Below are 10,996 nucleotides of genomic sequence, written 5' to 3'. Positions count from 1 at the left end.
GCGTTTTTAGGAAAAATGCCACAAAAAATTAAGCTATAGTGGCGTTTTTATCAAAAACGCCGCAAAAAACTAAACTATAGTGGCGTTGTTTTTTAAAACGCCGCAAAAGGTGAAATTAAAATCCCGCTCAATCCCCTAAAATAACTTTTGGTTGCCCGCTCGTTGCTTTCTCTTTTTCTCAACAGTTAAGAGACTTCAATTTTATTCACCAAAGTATAGCACCTGACAGAATCGTTTCCAATTTTCCATTTTTCATTTTCTTCTAAAACAAAAACCCCATTGTTGCAAACTGGAATTTTGTGGAAACTGAGTCTCTCCCTTTTCTTTTTCTCTTCTTTTGGCTCTGGAATTTGAAAAACGAAAAAGAAAAAAACAGGATGAGTACTGAAACAGTTAAGAGAAGCACCACCGGAGCTCTAACGGTGAAACAACGGAAAATCGATGAATTGAAGCCTTCTCCGGCGCTTACTGCAGAACCCAAGAAAGTTATCATCAAAAGCGCCGACATGAAAGACGACATGCAAAAAGAGGCTGTCAATATCGCCATCTCCGTTAGCTCTTTTTATCTACCTTACAAGATTCCTAATTTTTATGGCTTTTTTATTGGAATTATTTTCTGGGTTTTTTTCATTTGATCTTGATTTGTTAGTAAATACTGTAAATTTGCTGACTTGGAGTGGTTTTTCCTTCTGGGGGTTTTGAGTAGGCGTTCGAGAAGAACAATGTAAAGAAAGATGTAGCAGAGTACATTGAGAAAGAATTTGACAAGAAATATGGACCTACTTGGCATTGCATTGTTGGTAGCAATTTTGGTAAACCCAAATTTCTATTAGATTCAATTTTCATGGAAAATAGAATCTAAGATATCTGTTATTTTTAAGCGATGCTGTTGTTTTTACTTGAAAGCAAGCAATGTCAAAAACAGGTCCCAACAAGACTCTGCTTCGTTCACTGGGTCATCGCCATTTTTCGGATTTAACTGGAACAAAAGCCAAACGAAACTATGCTAACAATGTCTCTGAGTACAACACTGTCCTCGCTTCTCTCAATGCCAAACGAAGGTTCTGTCGTTTAACTTGTTGCTTTGTTCGGGTCTTATTTGATGTCTTTGTTTCTATTTTGTTTATCTATAATCGGAAGAGGGTTTTTTTTTGACATGCATGAAGTTTCTGATTGACCATTGCAGTTCTTGAGGTTGTTTTGGTGGCAATGATCTATTTAAGTAGATAACAATACCCCTCAATCTGTTCATAATGTACCACGCGTGTTTAGTACAATGTTCAATTCTTCGAATCTTCTTTTGATGGTTGTACAATTACACTACGTTTACAGGCAAAATATAGAAGGAAATATTACCATGTTCATTGTAACGCCCCAATTTTCGGGAATTCTGTGAATGTTGGCATAGGTTTAATTATGTTAGTGGGCCTCTAGAAAGCCCAAACTTAAGATAGAACCCGACAATTTTAGTTAATTTTTGTTCCATAAGAAAATTTTGGGTGAAATTATGAAATAGGACCTATGTGAAAATGTTTGAAAATGCTATAGGCTAAATTGAAGTGGCCAAATAAATAGGAGTGCAAAATAGGAGGATTTGCATGACAAACCTCCCATTTTACATGAAGTGGCCAGCCATCATGTTGTTGTAGACAAAATGTACACTTGATATCCATAATTTATGGTACAAATTGATACAAATTGATAATAGGTTAGGTAAATGTTCAATGATAATAGGTTAGGTAAATGTTCCATGATAATGGGTTAGGTAAATGTTTCATGATAATGGGTTAGGTAAATATTTCATGATAAGAATTTCATGTCTTTTGTATTAAAGAATTAAATGGATGAAATATGAAGTTTTATTAAAAGAAAAGGGGTGAAAAGAACAAAGTTTTGTTCATCTTTGTTCATCATAGCTGAAAGTTAGAGAAGAGAAAGGAGAGGAGAAAGCTCTTGAGTATTTGATCATTAGGAGGAGGAAAATTGAAGGTAAGTTCTTGGTACCTTGCTTCTATTTTGAGGTTCATGAGTTCTTCTTGATTCTACTTAACTCTTGAAGTATATTTTGATTTTTAGTTGTGTTGTGAGCATTTAGTCATGAATTAAAATGAAGGAAATGGTTGTTGTTTCATGTTCTTTTGATGAAAAATGGAAGATAGGTAAAGTTGAGCCAAACAAATGAGCATGCATGTGCCTTAGATGTTAAAGGGAAAAATCAGCTAACATGTTGTGCTTTAAAATGATGAAATGGAGATTATACTTAAGTAAAATCATAGATATGTGATGATTGATTGGTGATATACATGTTTAAATAACATGCATGCAAGGTATGTGTGAAAGAGTGATTTGGTAATAAATCTGCTTGGGACAGCAGCAGTAACGTGACTTTGGAAAATCACCATAAATTGTGGGAGATGAATTAGAAGCTGAATAAATTATGTAATTAAAGCTTATTGAGTCTAGTTTCTAATGAAATAAACAAGAACATATTTTGAATTCTGTACAATGAGAAATTTGATTCGTAATGAAGAGTGGTCAGATTAGTCAAACAGTGAAACATGGGAAACTTTAAGAAAAATCTGGTATTGATTGACCATACCAAAAATTCTGAAAATTTTATGGATAAAAGATATATGAGTCTATTTTCAGGAAAAATTAACGGCACTTGATTTTGAGTTTCGTAGCTCCAGTTATAAATAATTTAGTGACTGTTGCTCAGGAAGACAGCTTGCAGTGAAATTATGATTATGTGGTAAACATTGACAAAAATTTGTTAATGAGTTGCTTATTGATTTCTTATAAGCTTACTATGATCTGTAGGTGTGGTTGGCCGAATATTGTAAGGGGTTAATACGTAGTTTGTATTTGAATAGTTAGATTAACGTGTTAGTAATCCAATTGTAGGCGGTTTGTGTGTGGATCTCGTTAGCATATCGTCTCAAACAGGTGTGTAACTGACACCCTCTCATAGACTAGATTGGCAAAAGCCGAAAAGCCGAAATGCCGAAAAGTCGGTATTTTGGGAATTTGCGAGTGTGCGAATGCTCGTAAGATAGTTGGGTTTGTATATTTGGTAATCTAAAGTAATAAACTGCAGTACGCGCGATTTCGTACATTTTGATAATTTGGGCTTAATGGGCCAAAGATCGGGTTCATGGGCCAACGGGCCCAATTCAGTAAGTATGTGCAATAAGTGTTCTGATAGTACGTAAATAGTTAGGATATGCATGAAAACCCTAAAAGTAGCTAAATTACTATAATACCCCTATGTATGGAAAATTACTGTTATACCCCTAGGTGTAAAATTACCGTTATACCCCTAGGGTTAATTTTGACTGAAAAGCATGACGATCTGATTCTGTATGATGTATGCCATGATTATATATCTGTTGCATGGGGACATGGGTTATATTATGGAGGAAGCGTTCGGGTGGCTATGCCACAAATATCTGATCTGGTGGCTCTACCACAAATATCTGATCTGGTGGCTCTGCCACATATATCTATTCTGGTGGCCCTGCCACGATTATCTGTATCTGGTAACTCTGTCACATTATCTGTTCTGGCAGCCATGCTGCAAATTCTGTGGTGTGTAGCGGTTGGGTGAGTCGAGTTGTCTCCCCACACGGTGTAAGGTTGGTACGGGGGTGTATACAATTGGATATGGTTGGGTTTCTGCATAAACATGTAATATCTGTTCTGTTCTGTTATGGGCCTATGGGCTTTATTTTGAATTCTGTTCTGGGCTAAGGCCAACTTATTCTATTTCTGTGGTTTAAGCTGATATAGGCTATGGTTGGGTTAATTTACACACTGAGTTTCCCCAAACTCACCCCTTTTATTTTCATCCACGCAGGTAATCCCCAACCATAGTGGGCTTGGAGCTGTGAGGGAATTCGGAGTGGCCACCTGTTTCTGAAAGTTTGATTTTCTTCTGGTGAACTGGACATCCTTTTATTTACGTTTGAAGTTTTGGGTTTTTTAAATGTAATAAGGCCGCTTATTTATTTTTGATGGTTTTTAATATGTATTACTAAGATAGGAAATACTTATTTTAACTGATGAAATTGGATAGCTTTAGGGCGCGTTTTCAAAAACAACAGTTGATTTCAAAATAACACGACAACAAGCAAAGCTTCCGTAATGAAAGTATTTTCCAAAATTAATCACTTTTTCCTGAAAATGACTTAATCAAATCGGTTTCCTAGAAATATCCATGACGTTAAGGTGTGGTAATGACGGTATGCATGTCTAGGATTGGATCCGAAGGGAGCTTGGTACTTAAGCAGTCCGATGGACTCACCACCTCTTTTCCGGTTTCCTACCTGGTGCACAACTTCCATTCATTTTAACCTTTAATGAATTAATCTTTTGAACATCAAGTACAATTTTCTGGACTTAGAATGGAATTTTTTTTACGTTTTTGATGTGGCATGCCGGATCCGGCCATAACTTCTGGGCCGGGTTTGGGGTGTTACATTCATGCATTGATAAGTATATGATTTTAGATTTATCATTATCAATGCAATATACAGGCTTTTTATTCTATCTCTTATACTGATCATTTATGTTTGAAATTAATTGATCTGCTTTTCCATGAAAGATTTCCTTTCTTAATCTTTGTTTATTTATTGTTTTTGTTCATTTTTTTAAAATGTTATAAGGGGAGTTTTTGTTATCGGTACTTGAATTGACAATTATTTTTGTAAGAGGTCAGTATCCATGTATTATTTTGTGTGTAGGATTTAATATTATCCTATATTCCATATCTTTACTTTTGCATGTTGGTTCTTTGATGCAAATCTGATCTTCAATTGATTAAATTGTATGAACTAAATCTGGGTGTGAATATCATATAAACTTTGCTTTTTTGTCTGATTCTAAGACCTGCTAAAATCCTTTATTTACCTAATCTGCAATTTGAAAGGAGCTTTGGTTCTTGGGTAAATTGTACTTATTGTTTGCTCTTATTCTCACCCTCCATCCATGAATTTCTATATTTACATGCTACTTCACAATTAATATAATTTTATAATTTGTTGGTAAATATTGAAAGAGGACCCAAGGTACGTACTAGGATTTTCTTTTCTTTTCTTTTTATAGATCTAATAATCTAAGTACAACTTGATTAGAGTTGGTGCTTGGAAATTGTTCTGCTTGGAATTTTTGTTGTCGTGTAGGTACTTAGAAAACATTTTGTTGTGTCCAGGAAAATGGTGAAAATATGCACTCATGTGTAGACAATTTCTTTAGGGGTTGATTCTTTACCATTGCCTGGTAAATGAGGGTCGACAAAATCGAATAATGAACTATTTTCTTAATGCTTTGGCTTAGCCTTTTAGCTTCTGCACAACTGTGGCATATCTTAGCCTTTCTCTATAAGATTTGTTCAAATTTCTTTTGCCTTTTGTTTGAAAGTATTTATGCTTATATTATTTATCTAAATATTATCTAACCAATTTTATGGCAATTCTGTTTTGGATAATTAAGCACCACTTTGAGTGCATTTAAAACATATTTCTTGTTCCAACCCTTTAATTCCTCCATCTACTCAAGCAATTGAAATAATAACTTATGAGCAGCACTATCAGCTATTATCAATTAAGTTAATATAATATATTTACTAAAAATAGGTTGGGTTATTAACGTGGAACCTCTTATTACTTCAGCAAGTAAAATGCTATCCCAAGCTTTTGCTTTTCCCATCCACATTTTCTTTAGGTAGGAGTCTTCATGATAGAAATAGGTTAATTAATTTTCTTATTCTTGTTGAAATTTTTGAAATTTTAGAAAAAAGGGGAATGTTTAATTTTTACTACCAAACAGTGCAATATTGTCTTTTATTCAATTTATTTTGCACACGAGATTCTATTCTCAAAAAATAGATAGCTTACATACCTTTGTGCAGGAATGCTCATTCTTTTTTTTTTTTTGGGGGGGTCATATAATACCTATTTTATCCTTTGAAAATGAATTAGACGTGGATATAGTACTTGTATGCTTGCATGCTCAATAATATTAGCTTTATTTGGATTTTTTGAATAAAGAGTGAATCTTGAGTCATGGAGTTCTTCAAGAACCATGGCTGATGGACTTGTTAAATTATTTATTCTTTAAATAATGCTTATATTTCATTATTTGTGCCTTAGTGCATAACTTATAACTCACAATAGATTTTTTTTTTTGTGTTTATCCTTTACCAGCAAAGGCAATAGAAGATATGATGTTATTGAATGTGATCCACTAGTTCGCAAAGGACTTGAGAAAACTGTAAGTAGTCTTTAATAGATGGCACTTAACAAGCATTCCATTCATAAACAGTAACCCCCTTGAATAAATTTTTCTACTTGAAAGCATGTGGATATACTAATATCGCTTGTGCAAGCAGGCTAAGCACATGGTTATTCCTTATATGTCGATGTTACTGCCTCCACAAAACTGGACAGGGTATGTACTCAAGGTCCTATCTTTGTACAGTTTATTCCCTGATGAACTTTGTGATACTTTGGCAGGTATGACCAATGTGCTTATTTGTTTTTACCATCATATGTACTCAAACTGTTTTTACCAAGGTGCTTATTTCATTTAATTTAATATGTAATTACATATTTTATTCATTTTTTATGAATATTTATTAAATATTATATTATTATTTTTATATAAGATTGTTGTTTTAATTATATAATAGAATAAATGTATAAGTTTGAGCTTAAAACTGTTGTTAGTTTTGTTCCAAAGTTAATTTTTTTACCAGAACATGCTCTGTATCTATTATTTTGTTCCTTGAAACAACTCCTTAGTTTTTTATACTAATTGCTCCTTGAAATAATTCATCTCGTTATGTGCACAAGTATTTAAATGTTTATGATCGCAGCTGGTATTTATTTTTATTTTGCAATAGAAATTATAGCTCTAATTAATTTATATGGAGGACAAAATGAAATGAAAAAGGTAGAAAGAAAGGAACTCTAGCTGTCTCAAGTCCCTACTAAATTTCAGTGCTCTAGTAGTCCGTTTGGCAACTTAGGAACATTTTGAGCTAGCCTATATGTATTGAAACCATGCCCTATTTTTCCTGACTTATTGTCTTGCAACGTTTAGATGTTTTGTTGTTTTTATTAATTAGCACTAGCAATGATCTTAGTTTTCAAATTTCAACATCCTAATAACATGGTTTATCAGGTTTAGGTAAGATCAATCCTTGGTTGTTTAATCTTGCTGTTTCGGGTTCGAAGAACTGTATGAAAGAAATCTGTTAAATTGCTGCTATTGTGAGAAAATTGATGTTGGAAATATCTTTGTATGGTGGATTGAATGCTGCTGTATATTGTTGCTCATTACCGAATTAATGCTGAAACTAAGCTAATTAAATGGTGGATAATTTGTTGTCGATTATAATGGAGACTATTAAATGTTTAAAATTCATTTTATTTAATTGATGGATGCTGTTGTTTAAATGCTGCAAATTGAAGTGTTTAAATGCTGTAAATTGAAGTGTTTAAATGTTGTAAATTGAAGTGTTTAGTTGCTGAAAATTGAGATGTTTTATTGCTGTAATTGAGTTGTATAAATGTTGTTAATTGAGATGTTAAAGTGCTGCAAATTGAAGTGTTTAAATGCTGTAAATTGAAGTGCTTAAATGTTGTAAATTGGCATCTGTTTGTAGGTTCATTGGCATCTTCTCCTGATGAGAGTGTAGTTTATCAAGCTTTAAACTTTGCATTGTCCTCCGAGGTATTAGAATTCCTAGTTCAAAACTTAGCAATTTGTCTTTTATAAAAGACCTTTGCATTTTTAGTGTTGTTTAGATTTGCAAATAAGATGTTGTATTTGGACTTGCTGTTAGTAAAAGACTTGTTGTATTTTACTTATATCTTTATATTTAATCTAATTTTTATTATTTATTTTAGTTTAGATTCTATATTTTATTTTTATTTTAATATTTAATAACTTAAGTTCTAACTTTTGGATTTTAATTGTGTTATTAATTTATTATTTTAAATTCTAAATTTGAATTAATCAATTTTTATATTTAGTTTTAAAGTTAAATTTTTCATAGAAAATTTAATTTGATAATGAATTTTAATAGAAAATTTTTATATTTATATCATGGATATTATTCTTCTCAATATTTTGATAATAAATTTTAATTTTTTATGAACTTTATAATATTTTATAATAATTTTTTTAAAATTTTATGACCTTTAGCGGCGTTTGTGGGATTAGCGCCGCTAAAGGTCATGACCATTAGCGGCGTTTGTGGGAAAAATGCCGCTAAAGGTCATGACATTTAACGGCGTTTGTGGGAAAAGCGCCGCTAAAGGTTGTTGACACCATTTTTTTGATGAAAACGGGGTCGACTTGGATTTTGAAAAAAAAGAATGAAAACGGGAGTCGCCACCAATCCTTTTTTTGATGAGGTGTGATCGGGTCACCTCAAAAAGTGGTTGTTTTTAATAAATGATTTAATTTTATGAAAACAACGATTTTGATCTACGAAATTCAGAAAAAAAGGTTCGGGAGTCGGTTACGCACGAGGAAGGATTAGCACCCTCGACACGCCCAAAATTGGTACCTTAGTTGATTATTTAATGTCTTTATGTCGAAAATTAAAAACTCGAAAAGAATTTAAAAATAAGATCCTTCTTTATATTGCGTTATTTTTTTTTTTAAAAATTACTTGGACAAGTCAAAATGAAAAATGCCTTCTTATCTCGAATTAACAAGATGTCACATCCAGTAAGTTAGGACACGACACATTGTATTTTTTGAGAGTAAGCTTTCCTTTTATTTTTTATTTAAACCTCATTTATTTTAATTTTAAAAGGATATTCGATTACTTAAAATCAACGAGAAAAATCGAATCTCAGTAAGTTAGGGCACGATTTTCTCGAATTTTCTAAATACGGAATATTGCCTTTACTTTCGAAAAATCCTCGTATCGAGAAAACCACGTGTCATATCCAATGCGTTAGGACACAACATATTGAAATCCCGATAATGAGTTTTTATTTATGTTTTTTATTAAAGAGCATTCTCGAGCATTTAGATTCAACAGAAAATTAGAACCCAGCACGTTAGGGCCCAATTCTCTCGAAGATCCCAAGTATCGAGTATTGCTTTTGTTTCCAAAATTTTCCTTTTTTACGAATTCGGGTAAAAATTGATGTGACGGAATAACAATTACGATAATGCGAGTAAAAATAATACGAGCGAAGATAACAAAAATAAATATATAAAAATCAATTATATACAATAACAAGTAAATAAACAAAATAAAAAAAACTAAAACATTTTTAAAAAAAATAATAATGGACACATAAATAAATAGATAAACATAAAGTAAAACAATAATAATAATAAAGAAATGAATAAAATTATAAAAGTTTTAAAAATGCATGTATGAATTTTAAAAGATTTAAAATACAAAAAAAAAACTATGTAGGTATATATATATAATGAAAATATGTATGTCTATACATATATATATGTGTATGTACAAGAATTATAAAATATGAAAACATAATTACATATATATAAATAACATGCGCATGTATGTATATATATTACATAAAGACAAAAAATATAAATATGTATATTATAAAAATAAAATAACGTAAGTATGTACATACATTTATAAGTATATGAATTAAAATATGTAAATATATAAGTATATATATGCCTGTAGAAAATATGAAATATAAAAAATATATACTTAAAATAAATAAAGAATATGTATATGTATATATATATAAATTATAATAAAATATTAGAAAAAATGAAATAAAAATATTAAATATGAAAATATATATACATGTATACGCGTACATAATAAAAACATATACTAATACATAATAATAATAATAGTAATACTAATAATACTAATAATGTAACAACCCGGTTTTGACCCTAATCAGAATAGTGGTTTCGGGACCACAAATCTGAATCAGAAAAATATTTTAATATTATTTTGTGTGTTTATTTTGTGTGCATTCGATGGTGTGAAATTTTCGTGTTTTAATTTCGTCGTTTAAGTGTCCGATTTAATAAAAGGGTTTAATCGCGTAAAATAAAAGTTAAAGGTTAAAATTTAAAAGCACCTATTTATAGTTGTCTTTTTAAGTGGGAGGTCTAAAGATGTAATTAGACCAAGATTTAGTTAGTGGGTGGTATATGCCAACATTGCCCTTAAGTTATGTAATTTATAATTTATTTAATTAAGGTTAATTTAGTCATTAAGTAAATTATAATATTATAACTAAAATAAGTCATAAAAAGATGAATATATTCATCTTTGTTAGCCGAATATTGGAAAGGAAGAAACCATCCATGGTTTCTTAAGTTTCGGCACTTTCATAGCAAAATTAAGGTATGCTTTGGTTTCGGTTTTTGATAATTTTTACGTTTTTGAGATCGTTGCTTTGAATACTACCCGACCCATGCTTGAATTTCTAATTTTAATGAATATTTTGAGTTATGCCATTGATGAATATTTGTGTTTTGTGATGTTTGATGATGAATAATGGAAGATATGTCTTAGATTAACATGTTTTGTCTTGGGATTTTTGATGAATTTGAGTATTTAGGGCTAAATTGTGAAAATAAATTTTTGAGGGACTAAAATGTGAAATAAATGCAATGTGTAGACTTGTATGAGAACCATGAATATTCGGCCCTTATGTGGTATGGACAAATTTTGTGTATTTTGTGTTTTGTGCAAAAAGGACTAAATTGCAAAAAGTGTAAAATATTAGGGGCAAAATGGTAATTTTCCCATTTATGTATTGTTGGACTCAAATGAATGTTTTGATGAATAAAAAGGTTAAATTTGACTATGTTTAGATCAAGGAACGAAGAAAACGAATTTGGATCGGGGGAAGTCGAAGGTAATCGAATAGTCGATCGTGTTTGCTGATATCCGAGGTAAGTCTATTAGCTATTTAATGTCATAAAATCAGTATATAAATAAGTATATGAGCTGTTTTTGGATGAATTA

The 10,996-nt window shown here is 31.2% G+C and overlaps 1 protein-coding gene across 4 annotated transcripts; it reads left to right on the top strand.

Moving 5' to 3' along the window:
- Positions 1-732: 732 nt before the first annotated feature.
- Positions 733-7,904, top strand: LOC107960017 (uncharacterized). 4 transcript variants are annotated; one of them, XM_016896217.2, is made up of 6 exons: positions 733-812; positions 907-1,061; positions 6,204-6,270; positions 6,389-6,447; positions 6,513-6,572; positions 7,667-7,904. In XM_016896217.2, the coding sequence occupies exons 1-6, from the start codon at positions 774-776 to the stop codon at positions 7,686-7,688; spliced, it is 402 nt and encodes a 133-aa protein (XP_016751706.2). In that variant the 5' UTR covers positions 733-773; the 3' UTR covers positions 7,689-7,904. The 4 variants fall into 4 exon arrangements, with proteins under 4 accessions (XP_016751706.2, XP_016751704.2, XP_016751707.2 ...); XM_016896215.2 differs by having other exon boundaries at positions 734-812; positions 6,389-6,572; XM_016896218.2 differs by lacking the exon at positions 6,513-6,572 and having other exon boundaries at positions 735-812.
- The last annotated feature ends 3,092 nt before the right edge of the window (positions 7,905-10,996 follow it).

Source organism: Gossypium hirsutum, chromosome A07 (assembly GCF_007990345.1).
Source record: "Gossypium hirsutum isolate 1008001.06 chromosome A07, Gossypium_hirsutum_v2.1, whole genome shotgun sequence".
Classification (NCBI taxonomy): domain Eukaryota; kingdom Viridiplantae; phylum Streptophyta; class Magnoliopsida; order Malvales; family Malvaceae; genus Gossypium; species Gossypium hirsutum.
The sequence above is the reverse complement of the archived record's forward strand: the minus strand, read 5'-3'. Positions and strand labels throughout refer to the sequence as shown.

Bases quoted from the DNA above. Each gene is read 5' to 3' on its own strand.
- LOC107960017 (XM_016896215.2), top strand. From the start codon at position 774: ATGGACCTACTTGGCATTGCATTGTTGGTAGCAATTTTG. The intron at 813-906 runs GTAAACCCAAAT...TTTACTTGAAAG, and splicing joins CATTGTTGGTAGCAATTTTG to CAAGCAATGTCAAAAACAGG. The intron at 1,062-6,203 runs GTTCTGTCGTTT...ATCCTTTACCAG, and splicing joins TCTCTCAATGCCAAACGAAG to CAAAGGCAATAGAAGATATG.